Source organism: Geotrypetes seraphini, chromosome 2, assembly GCF_902459505.1.
Source record: "Geotrypetes seraphini chromosome 2, aGeoSer1.1, whole genome shotgun sequence".
NCBI lineage: Eukaryota > Metazoa > Chordata > Amphibia > Gymnophiona > Dermophiidae > Geotrypetes > Geotrypetes seraphini.
The window spans coordinates 358104766-358128506 of NC_047085.1; the positions used below are offsets into that span (position 1 = coordinate 358104766).

The 23741-nt window shown below is 45.1% G+C and overlaps 1 protein-coding gene and 1 long non-coding RNA gene across 5 annotated transcripts in view; one reads left to right on the forward strand and one right to left on the reverse strand.

Moving 5' to 3' along the window:
- Positions 1-17278, reverse strand: part of STAC (SH3 and cysteine rich domain) — a 216166-nt gene extending 198888 nt beyond the window's left edge. For 3 of the 4 annotated variants that reach the window (XM_033930457.1, XM_033930456.1, XM_033930459.1), the window contains exon 1: positions 16878-17278. In XM_033930457.1, the coding sequence (XP_033786348.1) occupies positions 16878-16991 (114 nt within the window). In that variant the 5' untranslated portion in view covers positions 16992-17278. Of the gene's footprint in view, positions 1-16466; positions 16631-16877 lie in introns of those variants that run through there. The other variant, XM_033930458.1, reaches the window with a different exon arrangement.
- Positions 16777-22928, forward strand: LOC117353917. The gene is made up of 3 exons (XR_004538069.1): positions 16777-16915; positions 21465-21683; positions 22815-22928. It is a non-coding gene; the product is annotated as an uncharacterized LOC117353917 (long non-coding RNA).
- Positions 22929-23741: the final 813 nt, after the last annotated feature.

The window sequence follows — 23741 nt, forward strand, 5'->3', positions numbered from 1 at the left end:
CCTCCCTCTGACGTCAGCGCTGACATCGTGGAAGACATCCGATCGGCTGTGTGCTGCAGCAGGGCAGGTAGGGAGAAGATGAGCTTCGCGAGTACATCCAACCCCGCAGGAACCCCACGACCCTAGGGGGCGTCCCTACGGGATCCCTGCAATCCTAGGAGGCATCCCCATGGGATCCCCGTGACCCGAAGGGGGAACCCGCGGGATCCCTGTGGGTCCCGCGGGATTCCCGTCGTCCCCGTTCCCGTGCAGCTCTCTACTCTACAGTTTACACCTGCAACACCCTGCCTTACCCACACAGTAGAAATTGTATTCAGATCAGGAAAATCTCCATCAGGTCCTAGAGCTGTCCTAATTTGGCAGAAGACCTCAACATTCTTCACTAGCAGAAGTGGACAGTTTCCAAGCTGTTACATGAATTCCAAAGAACCACTTGATACTCTTGATTTGCACATTCTCGCTGTCTTGGACTTTGGGTCCATAAACATGGGAACATCTGATATACTGAGCATGGCAGCCTTGACTTTGGCCATGTTCAGGTCAATATTCAGCAAGATCTGGGCACCAGCACTGAATATTTCAGTCTTTGGCAGTTCTTGGAAGTTATGTGGGTACAGCCAATACTGATTGCTCTACACACATAACTAATCAAGCAAAGTTAGGACTGTTAAGCAGTCCTACTTGCCTCGTGAGTTATACAGGCATGGTTACTGAATATTACCCGAGCTATACAGGCATGGCTATTGAATATTACCAGTGCCCACATAACATCTAGCTCTGCTCAACTCCACCCTGGACTGTCCCACACTAATTGAGAAATGCCCTGGCAGTTAGAAGTGATACTTAGTGGCACTGCATGGGTGTCATTGAATATGCCTTCCTCACCTGCTCAGTGTGATTAACTCTAGCGCATTAAGAACAATATGGTGTGGCAATCCGCCCTGAGTGCAGGCAGTGAGGAGGAGTGCATGGAGTCATCACAGGGCTGCAGATCTCATATGCATGGCCGTTGGCTCTCCTTGCCCCCACTGACATAAATTTCCCGTTCTAGTATCAGGGGACCGGCAGATCCGATGGCCATGAGCATGTGGACCTCAGCCCTGTGACTGCTCCAAGAACCCCCACCCACTCTACCCACGGTGGCCCTTAGGTCAAAGACCAGTGCCCTGAGTCTAGCCTTACCTGCGTATGTCCTGGTTCAGCAGGAACTTGTCTAACTTTGTCTTGAATCCCTGAAGGGTGTTTTTCCCTATAACAGCCTCCGGAAGAATGCTTCAGATTTCTACCACTCTCTGGGTGAAGAAGAACTTCCTTACTATCTCCTTTTAACTTTAGAGAGTGCCCTCTCGTTCTCTCTGCCTTGGAGAGGGTGAGCAACCTGTCTTTATCTACTAAGTCTATTCCCTTCATTATCTTGAATGTTTCTATCATGTCCCCTCTCAGTCTCCTCTTTTCAAGGGAGAAGAGGCCCAGTTTCTCTAATCTCTCACTGTACGACAACTCCTCCAGCCCCTTAACCATTTTAGTCACTCTTCTCTGGACCCTTTCGAGTAGTACTATGTCCTTCTTCATGTACGGTGACTAGTGCTGGATGCAGTATTCCAAGTGGAGGCGTACCATGGCCCGGTACAGCGGCATGATAACCTTCTCCGATCTGTTTGTGATCCCCCTTCTTAATCATTCCTAGCATTCTGTTCACCCTTTCCGCCGCCACCGCGCATTGAGCGGATGGCTTCATTGACTTGTCTACTAGTACTCCCAAGTCTCTTTCATGGGGGGTCTCTCCAAGTACTGCACCGAACATCCTGTATTCGTGTGTAAAATTTTTGTTACCGACATGCATCACCTTACACTTATCCACATTAAACCTCATTTGCCATGAAGCAGCCCATTTCTCAAGCGTGTTTATGTCACATTGCAGGTCTTCACAATCCTTCTGTGTCTTCACTACTGTGAATAACTTTGTATTGTCTGCAAATTTAATCACCTCGCTCGTCGTAACCAATTTCCAGGTCATTTATAAATATGTTGAAGAGCACAGGTCCAAGCACTTTTCCAGTCCGAGTATTGTCCACTTACCCCCACTCTCTGTTTTCTATCCGCCAACCCTCGATTCCATGGCTCGCAATTTTTCGAAGTATTCGTTTATGCAGGACCTTGTTAAACGCCTTCTGAAAATCCAGATATACAATGTCGACCGGGTCACCCTTGTCTATCTGCCTGTTACTCCCTCGAAGAAATGCAGTAAGTTTGTCAAGCAAGATCTTCCTTTGTTTTTGTTTCTTCTTGGATTTGTCTCTGGAGATCATTCGGTCAATTCTCTTATTTTCGGTATAGTTAACCGTACACATTTTGAAAGTGGCAAGATAGTATCGTGGTATATGGTATCAGTGTCTGTATTTATAGTTGAATGAAATTGTCCTCGAATATTGATTATTTTCTCCTTGAAATAGTTAGCCAAATCCTGGGCAGTGAGCAAAATATTTGAATCCAGGGTTTTTTGAGGTTTAAATGTCGTTAGAGATTTTAATATTGAAAAAAGCATTGAGAAGTTTTTAGCTTTTGTAATCTGGTTTTTGTAATAATCCTTCTTTGCTGCTTTTATTTTAATCCTATAGTAATTTGCCTGTTCCAGATATTTGGATAAATTTTCAGGCATTTTTATCTGACACCATTTTCATTCCATGGAACACAATTGGTTTTTAATTAATGATAATTCTACTGTATGCCATGGATTTTTTTGCCTTTTAACTGAAATCATTCTGGACACGGTAGGCACTAGTTCTTCCATGAGATTTTAACATATATTTTCCCATTTAATTAATTGGTCTTCTGGAGAAAAGTTATCAAGATCTTCGGTTTTTAACTTAATAGATGAAGTGATGGAAGAGATATCTAGTTTGCTATAATCTCGGAATGATATTGTTGTAGGTGAACCGTAGTCTATGGATGGTTTTTGATGGTATTTTATAGAAATTAAGCTATGATCGGACCAAGGAACGAGATGAAATTTTTGGTACTGAAAAATTTGCACTTAGAGAATTTGAAGTGAAGATCATATCTAAGGTATGACCAGTGATATGAGTAGGTTTAGGTATCATCTGGGCAAAGTTTAGATCTAAAACGAAATTTAGTAGATCCAATGAGATTAAATTATCTTGTTCAAAGTGAACATTAAAATCACCAAGTATCAATGAACTTTTCGTAGATGTGCAAAAATCAAATAATGTCGACTAAAGAAGTGTAAGTACATCTCGGTTAATTGGGGAGGGGCTTAAAGAAATAGAAATTCAAGTTGCGGTTTAGTATTTTTTGTAAATTGGAGGTACTCGATCATTGATCTTGGTGGTGAAATACTGAAGTCTTTAATGGTAGCATGTTTATAAATCACTGCAAACCTCCCCCCTTTCCTTTCCTGTCTGATGGCAGGATGCGTAGTTGAGATAGGCCTTATCCCCCTCGGACATCCAAGTTTTGGTAATACAGAGAATGTCCGAGTGTTAGATGATGGTATCTTTGATGATGTGGTGTTTACTTTTTATGGATCTAGAATTGATAAATCCGATATTTAAGCAAATAGGAGCAACGAAACGATTAGATTTTCAGGTTGATATCAGTTGAATATTATGATGCTAGTGGGAGCCAGAAGGAAGGACGCACCTGGTGTTGTTGGTTGGTTTGTTTCCCCAGAGAACAGGGTTCTATGCCTGAGGGGGGGGGGGGGGAATCATTGTGGAACTGTTATCTGAAAGAAAAGTTGTAAAGAGAGCTCGTATAATGGATATTAAAACAGAGATTAAAGTCCGGCTCATTCAAGGAAGCAATATTATTGGCTTTTGTGTGCACAAAGGGTACGCATGAAGGAGCATACTATGGAGCATAACCTGCTCCTTAAGCGCGCTCCTTCAGTGTGCATCACAAGAGGCTGGTTTAAATAAGTCATGTATCGGGGCCTGAGATGAGGTGTAGTCTAGCGCAGTGTTCTTCAACCTTTTTACACCTATGGACCGGCGGAAATAAAATAATTATTTCATGGACCGGCAAACTACTAAGACTGAAATTTTTTTTTAAAAAACCATCGCCGCCCCGTCCCCGCGAGCTCGGTCCCACAAACCATCTGATCCCATCCGCACAAGCCTCAAATAGTTATAATTTTATATTGAACATATTTTATTAAAGTATAAAAAGAAACAATATTCTATACAATTGTCATTTTATAAATACAAATAATACAGGGCAAAGATCAACAAAACCCCTGTCTCCCCTCCCCTTCACGTATATCCCCTCTACTATCAAGAAAACTGAATAAGCCAAATTATTACAGAATGCTACACAAATATCAAGTAACAGAATACCACAGTCACACATGACAGGAATGGTGTTAGGGGAGTGGAACTAGGGCAACTGCCCCCTGGTCAGAGAGAGCCCTAAGCCAGATGGAAGCTAAAGAAGCACTGCCTGGGCTTTGCACTCCCCAATTATGTCTAGCAAGATGCATATTTCAAATCTGATATATTTGAATCACAAGATAGAAATAAAATTATTTTTTTCTACCTTTTGTCGTCTCTGGTTTCTGCTTTCATTGCCTTTTCACTCACTTCCAGCCAGTGTCTGCCCTAAGAACATAAGAACATAAGAATTGCCACTGCTGGGTCAGACCAGAGGTCCATCATGACCAGCAGTCCGCTCACGCGGCAGCCCTCTGGTCTAAGACCAGCACCCTAACGGAGACTAGCCATCCCAGCGCACGTTCTTGTTCAGCAGGAACTTGTCTAACTTTGTCTTGAATCCTTGGAGGGTGTTTTCCCCTATAACAGCCTCTGGAAGAGCGTTCCAGCTTTCTACCACAGAACTTCCTTACGTTTGTACGGAATCTATCCCCTTTCAACTTTAGAGAGTGCCCTCTCGTTCTCCCTGCCTTGCAGAGGGTGAACAATCTGTCCTTAGCTACTAAGTCTATTCCCTTCAGTACCTTGAATGTTTCTATCATGTCCCCTCTCAATCTCCTCTGCTCAAGGGAGAAGAGGCCCAGTTTCTCTAATCTTTTGCTGTACGGCAACTCCTCCAGCCCCTTAACCATTTTAGTTGCTCTTCTCTGGACCCTTTTGAGTAGTACCGTGTCCTTCTTCATGTACCAGTGCTGGACGCAGTACTCCAGGTGAGGGCGTACCATGGCCCGGTACAGCAGCTTGATAACCTTCTCTGTCTCTTCAGTCCAGCATCTGCCCCTTCCATTCACTGTCTGTCTTTCCCTGCCATCTCTCCTCCTGCCCCCCCCCCCCCCCAATTTGGTCTGGCATCCATCATCTTCCTTCTGTTCCCCTCATGGTCTGGCATCTCTATCCTTCCCTCCCCCCTGTGGTTTTTAGCATATCTCTCTTCTCATTTCCTCCACTCAGATCGGATATCATTCTCTGCTCTCTCTTCCCTTTTCTTCTCTGGTCTTCCTTCTCTATTTTCTGCCTCCATCTAAATTAAATTCTTTCTTACTATTTAGTCCAGTTTCCCTCTTTTCACTGTGTCTACACACAGCTTGTCACCCCTTTCCCTCACCTCTCCATTATCTTACTATTTTCTTCCCCCTTTATTTATCTCCTCCTTCCATCCAGTATGTGTTCTTTCCCCACTTCCATTCAGCATCTGCTCTCCCCTCTCAACTGACATCCATCTGCCTTCTGCTCTCTCTCTCCCTTCCATCATCTGTCCCCTTCTCTCTCTCTCATCTCCTCCATTCCATCATCTGCTCCTTCTCTCTCTCTCTCTCTCCCCCACAACTTCCATCATCTGCCCCCCTTCCCCTCACCTTTGTGGGTCACTTTCTTTCCCCTGAGGGTGGCTCATGTCAGAGGGGAAGCTTTGGCCGAGCAGAACCGCTTGCAAGGAACAGTGGAACTTACTTGATTGATGTCGATGCTGGGGCCCGTTGCCGTTTGAAGGAAAAAAAAAAGGGACCTGCAAAGGCGAGAGGAAGAGAAACCTCCAGGACAGCTGCTCTTTGCCCTCCTTCAGCGGCCCAAGAGTCCAGACCAACAGCAGCAGCTCTGTGTACTTCTAACTTCGGCACAGAGCTGCCCCTAATCAATAGTTTAGCGCGGTTTCATGAGGCAGCCTCGGGGCCTTTGATAGCCGGCCCGCTTCGATGATGCGATGTGGGCCGGCCTAGCAAAGGCCCCGAGGCTGCCTTATGAAACCGTGCTAAACTATTGATTAGGGGCCGCTCTGTGCTGAAATTAAAAGCATACAGAGCTGCCGCTGCTGGTCTGGAGGTGCGGAGACAAGGCAGGAGTCCCGGCAAAGGCAGGAGTCCCGGCACAGCGACTGCAACAGAAAGTTGCAAGTCAGCTGACGCCGGCCTTTCGTTGCGGCGGGGACCGAATCCTTCGCGGACCGGCAAGATTTTATTTGCGGACCGGCGGTTGAAGAACTGTGGTCTAGCGCACAGCTGCTTTGCTGCAGCGGATCAAGTTGAGGCTAAAGATCTAAAAGAAAATGTAACAGAAGTAAAACAACAGAACTTAAAACAAAATAGCAAAACTACGAGATTGAAACAATAGCGAACAGTGACTGTGGTAAAACTGCTAGCGGGTGCGCTTGTGCCGTGCAGCAAAAGTTCAAGTTAAAAAAGAGTTTGTACTTTACTTAACTGCATAATATTATAACAATTCCAATATATATTACTGATTGAGTGCTGTGATTGACCAAAGGGGCTGCATTTAGGGGCTCTACCACACGGTTCTGAGCACTTTTGGGTAATTATGGATGAACTCAATACCATGTGATCATTAGCATATCTGGGTGAATTATGTGGAGGTGTCATTTGCAGAATTGCACCTAACAAAAAACTTAGGGCTCCTTTTACAAAGTTGCGCTAGCGTTTTTAGCCCATGCACCAGATTATCTTATAGCGCGCGCTACCCGAAAAACTACCGCCTGCTCAGGAGGAGGCGGTAGCGGCTAGCGCCCGTGGCATTTTATCGCACGTTAAGGCCCTAACGCACCTTTGTAAAAGGAGCCCTTAGGCACCAGTAATGCACTGCAGGCGCCCAAGTTCTTTAGCGAATCATGCCTAGCAGAGCCTATGTCTGTCTCTGCCCCAAAGCACGCACACTTAGGCATTAGGCACCACTCTCCAGTCTTTTGCACTGAGTGTCAGATGTTTGATTATCTCCCAGTTGGTGAGAGGTCGAGCTCAGAGAATAGTTAAGCTCTGGAATGTGTTGCCAGAGGATGTGGTAAAGAGTGGTTAATGTAGCTGGTTTTAAAAGTTTGGGACAAGTTCCTGGAAGAAAGGTTGTGGCCCTTCAGAAAGCAAGGCGGGCCCAGGCAGCAGCGCAGAAAAGCGTGCTCCTGCCGGCCCCTATACCGCTGGACCACTAGGCTTCAGGGGGCGTTTAAAAAGGTACTGCGGGAGGGGGGTGTTTTAAAAGGAAGGGCCGGTGGGCGGGCCGTGCTATTAAAGGGTACCGGGAGAGAGGGGGGTCATCTTCACTCCATAAGATGCACCCACTTTTCCACCCCCTTTTTAGGGGTGGAAAAAGTGCATCTCATGGACCGAAAAATATGATAAATAATTGTAAAATATTCTATGGCAAAATCACATCAGAATATACTAACAAGTACAGCTGTTATCAATCCCAACGTATGAAACTGCATAGAACTCCAGCGCTGTCAAAATTTCACTCCCAATGCCAGGGTACAGCTAACATACTGTCCCTTTAGCGCAGGGGTCCCCAAAGTCCCTCCTTGAGGGCCGAATCTAGTCGGGTTTTAGTGGAGGGTGGGGGTTAGAGGGTGTCACGGGCAAGGAGGGCTTGGGCTCCCTCCTGGTCAAATCGTGTGGGGGGGGGGGAGATCGTGGGGCAAGAGATTGATTGAAGATCTTGATTCCTTTAATCCCTTTTTTAGAAGGAAGGGAGAGTTTAAATTGTTGGATACCTTTTGCAAAGGAGAATTGGTAAACATTCCAAAATAAAAGAATAAGAGGATTAAAGATACTATGTAGAATTAAAAAAAAAAATGCAAGCGCATTAAAATTGAATTCTGAAATAAACTGAAGGAGGAAAAGCCTCAGAGCATACCTAGTGTATGAAAGCACTTCAGTATGACTTCTCTCTAGCATACTCATGCTGAATTTTAATCTAATAAGATAGCCCTTCAGCATATTCTAAATATGTAAGTAGCACCTGAGGTCATTCTATGCAGACCACAGATGTACCTCTCTGTTTCCTCTCTCTTTATTTAGGAATCACAGATACCTCTTGGTCCTATGTGGTTCACAAAAGAAAATCCCAGCACATTAAGGGCTCCTTTTAGTAAGCTGCGTTAGGGCATTAACGCGTGGAATAGCGCACGCACTAATCTGCTGCGTGCGCTAAAAACGCTAGAGCACCTTAGTAAAAGGAGCCCTAGCTGTTAAATTTACAATCAAAACCATACAATAAACATTTTCTGAATTTACTAAATCAATCAGTTTTCATTAATCTTCTAAAATGTGTGTAAAGAGAAGGATAGTGAAATTAACAGTCAAATTATAAACTCCCATTTGGCCACTTGGTAGGAAAGTCGATTGGTTACATATCTTTTATACTTGTATTCCTTTACTGACGGAAAAGTAAAATAAGTAAGATTTCGCAAAGATTGTTTTGGGAAAGAAAATAAAAGATGAGCATATAAGTAAGAAGGAACTAAACCAAAAATGATCTTATAACAAACACATCATAGTATCGTCAGAGACATATTGCCTTTCAAATCTTTCTCTCAGACCATTAGGTTATATTGTAATACTCTTCACTGATCCTTTTTTTCCTTTTAAATATGAAATCATTCATTATTCAAAAAGAATCCAATTTGTCTTGTGCAGAGATTCACTTTCCAAAGGAAGCGGTGGTAAAAAGCAGGAACATAACATGAATTCATGTTTCACCCAGCTGGCTGTTTCAAGGGAATTACCCCTTCAATTTCAATTTGCAATGGAATAATTGTAGCAGTCACCTCTCTTCGATTCTTCCGTCAAGATGGCCACCTTGATTAAAAAATGGAAGAGATGTGACTGCTCCATGAGGAAGATCAACAGGGCTGAATCTCCCTTATCTAAGTGGCAATGAAGATCACCCAGTGCAGTGATTACAGCAAGTGTGCTTCTGTGATTGATCCTTATGTCAGACTGAAACACAACCAGGCAGTTAGAATCACTTACCCTTGGATTCTATATATGACACCTAGATTTGTGTTCCCAAATTTGGGCATGCTCCTAATTTGTGCATGCAAATTAATTGGCACCCATTAAAGTTTGCAGGCACATCTGACTACACACTATTCTATGGCACCCAGCTCCTAAAGCGTGCAACTCAAAAGGGGGTGTGGCTATGGGAGGGGGGGATGGGCGTGTCGGGGCATTTCAAAATATTGCGGACCTTGTTATAGAACTGAAGGTCAGCACGCCCAGTTGGGTGCCAGCATTTGCACCATGTTTTAGCAGGTATAAGCCTGGTGCCCAAAGAATATGGCATGAGAATTGGCACTAAGCAAAAATTCCATAAAGGGCTCAGCGTCAAACTTTTCCAGTGCCCACTTTTGAAATCCATTCGTAAAATCCAGCCCTTAGTACACATTAAATATAGTGAATCTTTTCTATCGTAAGGGAGCTTGCGCTCTGAAAGAAAAGAGATGGAAACGTCACGGTTTCTGCTTGTTTTCATTTGCCAGTTATATGAGATCAGTGGCACAGCGAACGGGGCGGTGGCACCCCCTCCAGCCACGCACGTGCACCCCTCCTCATACCTTTTTAAGTTTGGCATGAGCAGCCACCAACTGGCTGCCTGTGTTGGCTTTGGCGCTCTCTGTGACGTCACTTCCTAGGTGCAGGTCCCGGAAGTGATGTCAGAAGATGAGTCGAAGCCAACATGGGCAGCCAGTTAAAAAGGGATGGGGCACGAGCATGGCAGGGGAAGGAAGGGGCAGAGAGGAGGGGTGTCAGTGTCTCGAGCAAGACATCACCCGGGGTGGACCACCCCCCACCCCACCTTACTATGCCACTGAATGAGATGACATTGACATTTCCTTTATTTTGTTTTTTAACAAAGCACATCCCTATCAGATTCTAAGGTCAGGATGTTTTGCCTTAATCTGTGGGAAAAAGTACCAAAAAATGCGTTCCCTTGGATTCAGAGTGATGGGGTTGAATATTTTTGCAGATCCCCAGTGAGAAAGAAAGGGGGAGAGAACCTATCAGATCACCCAAGAGATAAATAGAACAGGAACACATCATACTACACCAGGTCTATTTTGCTTCTTTTCATTTGGGATTTCCAGTTTATTCCTCATTTGATATATCATCCATCAACACAATCATTTGAGCAGCTCACAAGAGTTCGTAATCTAATTTGGTTCTCAATCTAATTTTCCCTATCTGTCCTTGTAATGGAGGGTGAGGCGACTTGCCCAATGTCATAAGGAACAGTGCTGGGATTGAACCTGCAACCTCAGGGTGCTAAGGTAGCATTTCTAAGTCACTCCTCGATGCCATTTCCTTCTGATTTGTGTTTCTGAAGTAACATATAACCTAAATGTTTTAACTCAATAAATTAGCATTTTTTAACAACTATAAAGAAACAAGTCATTCCAGTAATAAGCGGACTGCTGAAAGTGAGACTAGGATCTTCAAGGAGTTTTCTTCCCGCACCCCTCAGGGCACACAAACAGATATACTCCCTTTTTTAACCCTTTGGAGCTACAAAGTAATAGTCTAACAGAAGGCTCAGTACACTAAAGGCCTAGATTCACTAAACTCACCGATCTGGGCGATCCGTGGGCGATCCATGGCCAAGTCTTACAGGGCGATCGGTTCACTACAGAGTCCTCATGCAAATGAAGTGATTGGACGCACGCCCCACAGCGACCCCCCACGGATCGCTGCAGAGCGATCCAGACGCGTGCGCAGACCATCCTCTCTGCCTGTAGATGTGATCCGCGCCTGCTCTCCGCACAAGCTTGAGGTCAAAACGAAAGGAGGAGGGGTAGCTGCACTTGCTGGCCCCACAAGAATCATTTCAATGGAACAGAACATGCTTTGCAGACAGACTGGAACAGAACACACCGTAATGCAGCCCCACTTTAAAATCACGGGCTCGCAGAGAGGCAGGGTGGCAGAGAGCAGGGCACTTTTTGCATAAGGGAGATGTTTTATTTTGATGGTTTCATTTTTGATACTGGGATTTCAGGGCAGCAGAGAGCACGACAGTCGGCAAGGACCAGTGCGACTGGTCCTCAGCAGTCGCTTCTTTTTGGATTGGCAAGCCCAATCGGTGTTCCTTTTTCTGTTTAGTGCACGAGTGTCAAAGTCCCTCCTCGAGGGCCTCAATGCAGTCGGGTTTTCAGGATTTCCCCAATGAATATGCATGAGATCTACTTGCATGCACTGCTTTCATTGTATGCTAATAGATCTCAGGCATATTCATTGGGGAAATCCTGAAAACCCGACTGGATTGCGGCCCTCGAGGAGGGACTTTGACACCCCTGGTTTAGTGAATCACTGCCTTCCTACTTATGCAGGCAATTTCCCCTCATTTGCATGTGCAGATCGGATCATATCGGAGATTGATCGCACAGCTGTTTAGTGAATCAGGACGGGGAACAATCAGGTCGGAAACGATCGCAAAACCATCGGTACACGAATGGTAAGTTTAGTGAATCTAGGCCTAAGATATGATGATCCATGGTGAGATTAATGAGGGTAACACATGTATCATTTTGTGACTAGGCCCCTTTGGATAGAATGGAATCTCTCTTTAAAAAGTGTGAGTTACCACATATTTGCAAATAGGCTCCTACCCCCTCTTTTACGAACGCATAGCATGGGTTTTAGCGATAACTGCTCTGCCACTCATAGGAATTCCTAAGAGTGTCGGAGCAGTTACCACCGCTGCCGGCGCTAAAACTCGCACCATGCGTTCGTAAAAGAGGGGGCTAGTTTGTTAGACAAAAACTGTACTTTGAGCATAATTTGCAAGAAATTACCGGTAATTGCTGAGGGGCCTATTTACCAACCTACTAAATGCACCAAATGGGCATAAATGGAGAAAAGGAGAAGTCCCTAGACAGAGCCTTGAGGTACACTGATCGACAGTGGGATAGCAGTGGAGGAGGATCCCCCATTGCATACACTGATAGTGCGACGGGAGAGATAGGATGAAAACCAGGAGAGAACAGAACCCTGGATTCCCAGTGAGGACAGCATATTAGGGCTGAGGCAGCAGATAGATTGAGGAGGATGAGAATGGAGAAGAAGCCATTGGATCTAGCCAGAAACAGGTCATTAGAGTCTTTAGCAAGGGCAGTTTCCGTGGAATGGAGTGGGCAAAAGCCCAATTGAAGTGGGTTAAGAATAGCTTGGGATGAAAGGAAGTCCATGCAATGGCGATGAGCAGTACGTTCTAGTAGCCTAAATAAGAAGGAAGGAGGGAGATAGGGCGATAGTTGGAAGGGCATGTAGGGTCTAGCGTGGGTTTTTTGAGGAGAGTTGTAACTAGGGCATGTTTGAAGACATCGGGAACAGTTGCAGTTGAGAGTGATAGGTTGAGGATGTGACAGATAGGAGGGATGTCAGAGGGAGAGAAAGCGCTGAGTAGGTGGGTGGGAATCAGATCAGAGGAACAGGTAGCTGGTTTTGAGGAGGGGAGAAAATGTACAGTTTTCTCTTCATCTACTATCCCTTCCTCTTTCTTACAGATCACACTTTCTTGAAGTTAGACATGGAGGGCCATTTTCAATAGTGTGTCTAAGCAGTGGTGCCCCTCCCCACCCTCATCTTCATCCACCCCCCAATCCTTCCCCAATCCCACCTGCCGCACGCACCCCCATTCCTCTAGTTCAGGGGTCTCAAAGTCCCTCCTTGAGGGCCACATTCCAGTCGGGTTTTCCCCAATGAATATGCATGAGATCTATGTGCATGCACTGCTTTCAATGCATATTCATTGGGGAAATCCTGAAAACCCGACTGGATTGCGGCACTCAAGGAGGGACTTTGAGATCCCTGCTCTAGCTGAAGTTGTTGATCGCAATGGTCAACAACATGCTCCTCGCGACCCCGTCGGCTCTCCCGCTGATGTCACTTCCTATGCGCGGCACCCGGAAGTGACATCAGTGGGAGAGCCAACAGGGTCACAAAAAGCGTGCTGTTGACCGCAACAAACAACTTCAACTAGACATATGGGGAAAGGGAAGGGAGCGCACATGTGGAGGGGAGGAATGGGAAGAGGCGGGAGGAAGAGGGGTGCAGGCGCCTGGGGCAGACCAGCCCCCTCACCCCTCCTTTACTATGTCACTGTGTCTAAGTCCGATTTGGACATCTTGAGAAATGTATCCAAAAATTTTGAGGCAAAAACATCCATTTTCGAAACCACTAGACATCTATCTATCTTTTTTCTTTTTTAGAATATTGCCTAAATAGACATCTTGGCCCTTAGGATGTCCAACCTTTTTAGCTATTTTCAAAAAGAAAAACGTCCATATTCAAAAACAAGCCATTTGGACATACTGGGCTACCATTTAGACTACACTGGTCACACAGGGATGCGAGCAGAGCAGTGTGTGCATTAGGGGGCACTGCTATGAACTTCACATAAAGGGTGTCAGGTGTACATCTCACCAGAACTTCCTTATAATGGGCCCTCCAACACACCCCCCCCCCAAACCTACCACATCCGCTAGTCTACCACACCATAACTCTTATGACTGCAGGTGTCACCTATATGGCAGTATAGTAGGATTTTGGTAGGCTCACATTTTCCACCATAAATGTAGGGGGGGGGGGATATGGGCCTGAGTCACCCTCTTTATGGTTCACTACACCACCCACCAGGTTACGCCAGACACCTGCTTGCTTCTGTACTACGATTCCCTATACCAGATGCTGCTGTTATAGAGATAGGTATGTACAATTTCTTTCACATCATTGAGGATGAGAGGAAGTCATTGACCACTGTGGGGGGAGGTCATGATTTAATACCTACAGTGGTTATCTAGTCAATTTGGGTACCTTTGTGGCACTTAAGATGCTTTTAAAACAGGTCTAGCTCAGAATTAGAGTGACACGGGGACAAATTTTTCCCCATCCCCGCAGGAACTCAATTTCCTCATCCCATCCCCGCGATTTTTGTTGCTGTCCCTGTCCCATTCCTGTCAGCTCTGCTTTAACTGCACATGCCTCAAACACCTTTGATTTTAAAGTGTTTGAGGCTTGTGCAAACGAGGACAGAGCTTGCAGGGGTGGGGCAGGAAAAGAGAAAACGAGTTCACGCGGGGACGGGGAAAAATTTGTCCCTGTGTCATTCTCTACTCAGAATGTCCAAATGGTATTCTGGATGTCTTGGAAAATGTTTATTGCCACAAGATGTCCAAGCAGGGCAGAATTAACCAATAGGTCAAGTAGGCACATGCCTAGGGCCCAAAATGGTCAGGGGGCCCGATGAAGGAGGGCATCAACATTGTTTTTTTCCAAACGGTGATGGGCCCCTCCAGCATTGATCGCCAATGCGCCCCTCCCCCCCAGATCAGCAACACACACCCCCCCCCCATCGACGGAAAGTAAAACAAGCAAGCAATGTGGGTAAGAAAGGCAACGGGAACTGTAATTGTGCAAGCGGTGCTGCTTGCCCAAAGCTTCCCTCTGATGTAGCTTCCTGTTTCCGCGTGGGCGCATGGTGGGGTGGGGCGGGGCAGGGGCCCAGTTTATTTGTGTGCCTAGGGGCCCTCAACGAATTAATCCTGCCCTGTGTCCAAGCGCTAAGTACTATCAAATCCCACCCGAAACACACCTCCAATCTGTCCCCTTGAACTCTGGATGCACTGCAGACAAAAAGCCTAGCATGAGGTTTAAGAAGTCAGTTTCGAGAATCGGAACTTGGACATTTTAGTTTATGAGATTTGGGGGGACATCTTTCTTTTTTTGGAACTTCCACCAGGAGGTCATTCCATACAGATTACTCCTGAATTTATCCCTCTGTGTATGTGGTGAGAATGGTGTGTGCAGAAGAATAAAGAAGAGCGATGGATAGGGATAGGAAATATTATAAAGAAAGTGGAAAGAAATATTTGGCGATAAGGACATCACCCACTTTTGAAATGCACAGGATGCAAGATAAAGAATGCAGTCCAGAAATTTACATAAAATAATATTTACACTTCTCCTTCCGTATTCACTGTGATAGGGGATTAACAGAACCGCAAATACAGAAAAAACGTGAATAACTTTTTCACATGCTATTCGCTGTTTTCTATTAAAAATCATTGTGAATATAGTAAAACCGTGAATAACATGGTGGGAGACCTGGTCTATTCCTGAAGGAGAGGCAAAACACGGTGAAGAAAGTGCTGGGAATCAGTGATTTTCTCTATAAAAACTTGGAATCAGCGATTTCTCTATGCAAGCTGATGTAATTTGGGGGGAGGAGCCAGCAAGCTAAAAACTGAATAAATGAAACCGCAAATGCTGAAACCGCGAATATGGAGGGAGAAGTGTATACTGCAGAACTCTCTTGGGCAACAACGCATGGGTATTAGAATTATCAGTTAATTTAATCTGAAAATATAAAGCTCTCTCATTCTCTAAAAATAATTAAGGGTAACTCAACATATGCTTTGTAATGCAGACTCTGAAAATATTTTTTCCAGGTATCTTTTAGCAAAATCAAAACGAGGAAGATCCTTGTCACTTGAAATCCATTTTGACCTCACACTTTGTCCCCAGCAAAGATGAAGAAAGCTGAGTTGTGATGTCATAATCATTTCTACATCACACCACATCAAAGGCAGAGGATGTAAGCCAGCTGAATTCTAGACCAAAAAAATCCTATTATGAAAGAAGCAGGAAGCTTTTGGATCAGAATTCTGATCATGTGCCCCATGAATATTTGCCTAAGCAGGGGTCAGCCCGACCATTACCTTGCTGATGACCACTAGAGGATACCAGGTAGCAGGGCAAACCAATGATCTATAGAACCAAACATTCAATAGCAATAACATCAGCTAGCTGAACATGAGGGCCCACCTGTCCGAAATATTATGAAGGATAGTTATTTTAAAGCTAGCCTTCTGGAAAGGAAGTTTTGTAGCTGATTGCTATCAAGGGAATGAAATGCAGTTTCTTAAATTATGCATCTCTCTCGTTAAGGGGTTGTGTGTCTTAATATAATCTGCTGTTTAAAGATCTCTTTAAATGCTCCTTTCCATACAATATTAAAAAAAAAAAAATTAACTCTCCATGAATATAGAGAGAAGGTCCCAGCCGTCCCAAATGATCATGATACTTATCCATATAGGTATAGATGCGCGGACCTGGCATCTCTTAGGGAGAGGACAGGCTCCCTTTGGTTATCGCGCATTAATTTCTCAAGGTGGATCAGACACTTTTACAATGATGCCGTGGCTCTTCCCCCTTATACATACATTTATTTTAGGCATTTAAATACCTGCTGTCAAAAAGCTATCTATGCGGTTGTCCAATCCTCAAATATTTTCTCTAGCATGCCTGGGGCAATGGAGGATTCAGGAGCGACTTGCCCAGGGGGTCACAACATGGAGCAGCATGGGATTCGAACCCACAACCTCAGGGTGCTGAGGCTGTTGCTCTAACCACTACGCCACTGACGGACTTCCGCTTTCTCCACTGAAGTAAACTTAAAAAAAAGGGGTGGGTGTGTCAGTGCTGAACGCCAAATGCCAGGAACACGAGGTGCAGTTGATGACATTATATTAACGGAACCGGAGAACAGTCTCGTCAGTCGCCTTTTTGCCTCCCCCAATGCAAGAGCTCTGCCCCGGCGCAAAACTTTAGCGATCAGGAGAAAAGAACCCCCCACGTTTCTGAGCAAATGAAATACCTTTGACTGCTGGCTCGCGAGAGACGCCGGCGAGGCAGGTTGGCTCAGGCTCCCCAGGTTGTTTTCTTTCTCCCTTTCCGCGTCGCCTTCAGTCGCGCTGTTCGGAGGAATCATTCTTCCCCCCCCCCCCCCCCTCGCTCTTAAAGCGCTTCGAGATGTTAGAGTTCAAGTTACAGCTCCCTCGCCTTTATTTTATTGAATTCGTCTTCCTTTCCTGGCGCTTCGCTGTGGCCAGGTTGTACCGCTGTGCATTCGCTGCCTCTCTTCTTGCATATTCCCGGAGGGAGGGGGGGGGTGCTGAGAGAGCGTCTCCCCGCGTCCTGCTGGAAGGATCAAGGAAAGGGGGAATGAAGAATCCTTGAAGGAGAGAGAGAGAGAAAGAAAGAGCTCAGTAGCTGTCACTCCAGGCAAAAAGAATGGGAGCTAGCCCGAGCAGCTCATGCATAGGGTTTTTGTTTTTTTTCTTTTTTTTTGGGGGGGGAGGGGGTTTTGGAAAAACTCCTCTGTGCATGGGCGGGGCGGGTGGCTGGCTGTCATCAGCAGTGAAACATGCATTAAAAAAAGAGGAAAACCTTTGGTGGAGAAGTTGCAGATGAAGCTGAAATCAGGCTGCTTAGCGCATAGCAAACTTTCCCTCTCCCCATGCACCATCTCTCCCTGCTGTCCTCCCCATGTCCAACATTTCTCCTTCTCTCTTCTCCATGCGTGTCTCCCTCCCCCCACCATATGTATGATTTCTCCCTCTTACACCTTTCTCCCTCTTTGTTGCATCTCCCTTCCTCTTCTCCAGCCCATGTGCAACAATTCTTCATTCCTCTCCCCTCTGTACAGCAGCTTTCCATCCCTCCCTCCTATTCCCCTGTGTAGCAGTTTTTCATTTCTCTCTCTCCCATCCAAGGCCGGTTTTAGACATGCTGGGGCCCAGGGCAGAATTTAAGGAGAAGACTCTTTTAGGGTTACCATATGGGTCCAGAAAAAGGAGGACGGATTGAGACATCTGGGTTTTACTTCTATTGAAACCAATGGAGTAAAACCCAGATGCCTCAATCTGTCCTTTTTCTGGAGCTATATGGTAACCCTACTCTTGATCCTCTCTCCTCCTTGCCTCCTCCCTCTAATCTCTCCTGCCATTACTACCACACATAAAAACAACTTTATATTAATTTCTTCACACACAAAACACAGACCTTATAAAACTGGGAACCCCAAGAAATTAAACTCAGCAAGAAAAAGAAAATCAGATATGTAATTTTTGTACTGAACACACAGGGGTCCTGGGCCCAGAATCTCCTAAAATTAGCCACTTCACTTGTTAGTGGAGATGCCAAAGCACTACCAATTGAAGACCACCTCCTCTGGTCTGGCAGTCAGAAATCTCAAAGCTCTTCAGCTAGCAGGGTCTCCTCAAGCTGCCACCAGCTGCAGAACTTGGAGAGTTCTGGCTAATGGACTGAAGGAAGAGGTCTTCAGCTACCAGGGTTTGGGGATACTCCATCTGATTACTTATTTATATTCTGCATTTGGGCAAAGGGCATGGGGAAGGGCAGGGAGAAAATTTGATGCTCTTCCATTTTGGTTGCAGGGCCACTGCCCCTCTCCCTCATCATCTGCCTGCTAAACCACTGAACACAAAACAAAGATCTGTGATAAACATATCCCAAAGCTTATATATTCCGGTTAATACTTTTAAAATAAAACACTTTTACTACCTTTGTTGTATGGACATTTTTTTTTTCCATCATGTTGGCCCCATTTTGTCACTTCTACTTTCCTGTGTCTTCTGATAATTCTCTTTCTCGTGGTTGCTGTCCATATGCCTTTTCTCCTCTCTCCTGTCTTATTTCATTCCCTCTCTACACCTGTCTTTGATATTTTGATATATTGATCTTTCCTTTTTAGCTCTTCCCATCTTTTTTTCTATTCTGCCTCTCCATCCACTCAGATTTCACCCTTCTTTTTACTTTTCAGCTACCTACCAACTTTCCATCTCCATTTCTCATGCTTTAGCTCTCCCATCCTGTCTAACTCCTTTCCCAGCCTCCTGTTCCTTCCATCTACTCCCCATTACATTTATATCACTGTTCTCACTTCTCTCTCACTGTTGTCTCATTCATCTTCTTGACATCCTCCTTTTGACCTCTTCCACATGGCTCCATTTCCAGAATCCCCCTCCCTCTCTCCACTCTTGTCAGACCATATCTCTCTGTCCCTTTCTCCTCATCCCCTAGCATTTTTTTTATCCCACCTCTCTTCCTTCCTACCCTTATTCATCTCTCTCTCTCTCCCCCCTTCACATGGTTCAACATTTCTCCCTCTCTTTTCTGTTCTTCTTCCCTACCCTCTTGATGCTGAATAAGATGGAAGAAATAAAAGAGATGCTGCATCTATTTTCCTTTCCACCCCTGGAACTAACATTTCTCTCTCCCTTCCTTCCCCAGACCTAACATTTCTCCCTTCCATCCCAAGGCTCAGCTTTCTCTTCCCAACTGCCCTCCCATCTCTCTCCCTCCCTACCTGGTTCACTATCTTCCCCTTTCTCTTCCCAGCTACTCTACCCTCCCATCCCATCTTTCCCTCCTTCCCTCAGGTCCACCATCTCTCCCTTTCTCTTCCCAACTGTCCTCCCTTCAAGTGGTTCTTTCTCTCTCCATCCACACCGCCCCGCGTCCAACTTCTCTCCTCTTGTCTACCTCCAGACCTTTGCCCATCATCTTTCTAAATCTCCTGTTTCTGGGCCCCACAAATTCATCCCCTTCATGTCACCCCCCAGTCTGGAACTTCTTTAAACCTCTCCGCCATTCTACAAAACAAAATAAAAGCTAGCTGGTCCAGAGGGCTGCCTCGGCCGGCTTGCCTTGCCTTTCCCCTTCTCTCGGTGCCGGTCTGACGTCACCCTGTCTTCCCCATCCTGCTGACAAACTGACCAAAGTGCTGCCTGCGGCCTCCTCCAAGTGTTCCTTCTGTTGCGCTCCACCCCCAATGATGTCGCAACTTCTTATTTCCTCTTGGACTCAGACAGCAGCAGAAAGAAAGCACGGAGGAGTTATGGGGAGCTGTTTGATCAGTTTGTCAGCTGGACGGAGAAGTCAGGGCAACATTGGGCCGATGCAGAAAGAAAGGGAAAGGCAAGCCGACCCACAGGGCCCCTCCCTAGAGCCACAGGGCCCTAATGCAGCCCTGCTCCCATACCCCTGTGTAGCACTTCTGGACCCATTTGACCCCCCCCATGAGATTTTTTTTGCAGCCTGCTCCTCCAGGGCTTCTCTCTGCCGAGTCATCAGTGACACGGCAGAGGGAAGGCCCCGATGAGCTACAAGAAGTAGAGTGTTCTCTCATTGCCAGCAGCCTTAACTCGCTGATCTGTTGGCATTGGGCCTTAGCAGGACCTGGCAGAGAGGAAGGCCTGACACCAGCAGAGCAGAGTGAAGTTCCTGGACCATGATGCCAACCTTGGGAACACCCCCTTATGGTAGTACAATGAGGTCATTAACAATACATCAAGCACTGCTGGCGATTCTCTAAACTGCTGGCGACTCTCTACCTCATTGCACCACATTTGCATTGGCTCAGGCACTGACAGGAAAATAAGGCTTGAAAGCTCAGACCCCACCACAAAAAAGTCCACAAATAAGAAAAAAATAACTCCGATTACTCCCTCCCTCCCATTGATCCCTCCCCCAGGGCCATTCGATGACCGCCTCCCCAGGGCTGGCAGGAGGGATGCTCATTCCCTCCTGCCACTGGATTCCATCACCCCCAACAAGCCCTGCACTCCCCATAGCTTAAGAAAAAAGGACAGCAGGAGGGATGTCTACTTCCTCCTAACGGCAGGCTGCTGGAGTCCCATGACAACCCCGCCCCCCTTAACGTTGAAGAACGGCCGGAGGGATGCCCATTTCTTCTGGCTGGCAAGCCGTCAGGGTCCCCCAAACCCCCATACCTTAACACTGAAAAACAGCCAGAGAGAGGGTCCTTAGTTGCCAGAGCCATTCAGTGCCTTAGGTCCCTCCTAGTGTATCCCAGGATGCATCGGGAAGGGGAAGGCCTACCATTTTGGTGTTCTTAACGTTGTTCTTCAGATTCAGGCTGCAGTCACCTCAGTGGGCATGAGCCAAGTCAGTGACATCATTTTGATAACATATTCCTTTTATAAACTCTGGCTCTACCATAGAACCTACCATGGGGTTCAGCGCTTTGAATTTATGATTTCCTAACCATACATTATTCCAGCAGTTAATTTATATGTACTTTTAAGAGCATATTAGCACAAGTCTATTTAAGAATTTACAAGGGTTGAAGATCAATGATTACAGTACTCTCTAATCCAACCGAACAGCCATTCGGCTGGCTTGTAACAAGAAGTAATTAATCTGAAGTCCTCTTCCTTCTTATTGAGACACTCCAGACATGGTTTTGTGGTGAAGACTTATGCAATTCTGACATTGTCAGCAGAGAATATCATACACTATTGTGTTTTCTGGGTGTATTAACAAAGAGAAGAAGCATTATTTAAGAATTTTTGAATTCCACTTTTGTTCTTAATCTTTGATTTTATGTTTGTGGACTTTTATATTCGATTTTTTGTAGTGTGTTGTCTACCATAGAACATACCACGGGCAGGTACCTGAAAGTATGCAGCTAAAGGGGAAGGTCTGGTTCCTTTGGGGCCCCTTTAGAGCCACCTGAGGAGCTTGGAGCAGGAGACTCTATATGGCCTTACTCATACAGATGGGGAGATGAGATACCAGAGAAGGCCCCATGGATCAACAAGTGCACTTAGCGAGTGGGATCATTGCTTCAAGTTCTGTAAGTTTGTTTTCTCCTTCTAAAGCTTCCTTATCATTGGGTGAAGAAACCCTGTCTCCCTCCCCCCCAACCCATTATGATAAGGGAGAGGTGTTTTTTCCTCTGTGAATGAAAGTAATTTGAACTCCGGGGAAGCAATATCTTACAGAATCCTTCATACTTTTTGCTAATAATTTAATACCTTTGACTGCCTCTGTTAAAATTTTGCTTGAGTTATCATCCTCTATGGTTCCAGCGCTGCCTTTAAAAGATGTTTGGGCTGCAGTTTTGAGAATGGAGAAAGTGTTAAAAGGCACCAGTTATGTGAGAAAGTCTCTGCAAAAATTCAGAGCAGGAGAAGCATTTTGTGACTGTAGAAAAACATATGACAAAGACTGAAACCCAGGTTCCCTTTTGCTGACTGTATTTACATCCCTTACAAAAGATAGATTGTTATTATATATGCAGGTGAAAGCAATGAAAGTACTTCTAAGGCTTAGAATTTGATAATTTTACATTTTCATCTTATGCTTCATTACCTTGCTAACCTTGAGTTGTTTTGGATGTATTTAAAGGACATTTTGCAGCTTCTCCAGCCAGAATCTGTAGCTGTAGTTATTATACGTTATTTACCTGGACACTCAAAGATGTTGACTATAGAAGGAGCTATGGATTTGATTCATTCTTCTAAGAGACTGGGTGTTTCTAAATTTCTAGGATCTTCATAAGATTTGATTACTAAGAGGGCTACCTTATTGGATACTATTCAATTAAAAAGAATCACAATTGGATATATTAAAAGCAGCGTGGGTTTGAACCCACAACCTCATGGTGCTGAGGCTGTAGCTTTAACCACTGCACCACCACTGCGCCTGATGTGGCCTTTCAGTGACCTAAGCTTATGCATCAAGCTGCAGTTTCCTCCACTTCCTTTTCAGATCTACATCTTGATTGTTATAGAACAAATATTTACAAGGTAGCGTATCCCTACCCATTCTTACTGCTTTGTGGATGTGCTCAAATGATGTCCAAGCCTGCCAAACGATATTAACTGGTGTTTCATCACCTGTCCCATGCGATCAGCATTGCAAATTAGGTTTCTACACAAGTCCATATGGCTTTAACCCATTTCTATTTTCTTTTTATGTTCAGGCCAACCTGGAAACAGATGGATTCCCTGTGCACACAGATGTCACAACCATTGTCAAACCTCATGGAAATTTAAAATGCTACGTTTCCCTATTGCAGACCACATTACAGGCTCTCGGAGGCATTCCTGGACTCTGTTGCAGGCAAGTGAAGGTGGAACTTTGAGAACTAGCATTGTCCATGCAATTACTCGCTTTCCTTTGAATGTCATGTTGTCTGGCTGAGTGTCATATCTTGGTGCACGCAAAAGTTTTGACTAGTGTCCCCAAACTTGGCAGTTTTTATCCTTGCCTATAGCCCTGTCCCATCCCAACCAAGATGCTATTGCAATGTGTCTTGCTTGATAGACACCCCCATATAATAACTATGGTAGCTTTATAAAAGTCATTTTAAGCATGTAAAATAACCTTTACACATTAAAAAAAATATATTTCATAAATGACCTTCTGTATCTGTAGATGTATAATTCATAACTCCACCCAAACTGCACCCCCTAGGAATGCCTATGTTCACATCACATAAAAGTAGACACTAGCGCCCTGATTCTATAAAGTCCACATAAAGTTAGGCGCTGATGCAGGCACCAATTCTATAAAACTTAGGCACCCGTTATAGAATCACACTTAACGTCAGCATCCTAACATATAGGTGTCCCCCAATTTATGTCAGGGTTTTCTATGCCTAAAGTTAGGCATCGATAACAGAGCCTAACAGCACCTGAATCACAAAGAGGCGCCTAACTCAAAAACACGCTTATAGTCCGTCCACCTCTAACCACACCTGTTACCTGATAGATGATTATATCATAGTATTCATACTATAATTTTATAAAACGGTATATATTGTACTGTGCTTCTTATGTGTTCTGTTTCATCACTGAATTGTTCAGTCCTCTTACTTTGTGAGCCGCCTAGAGCTCTTTAGGTGTTG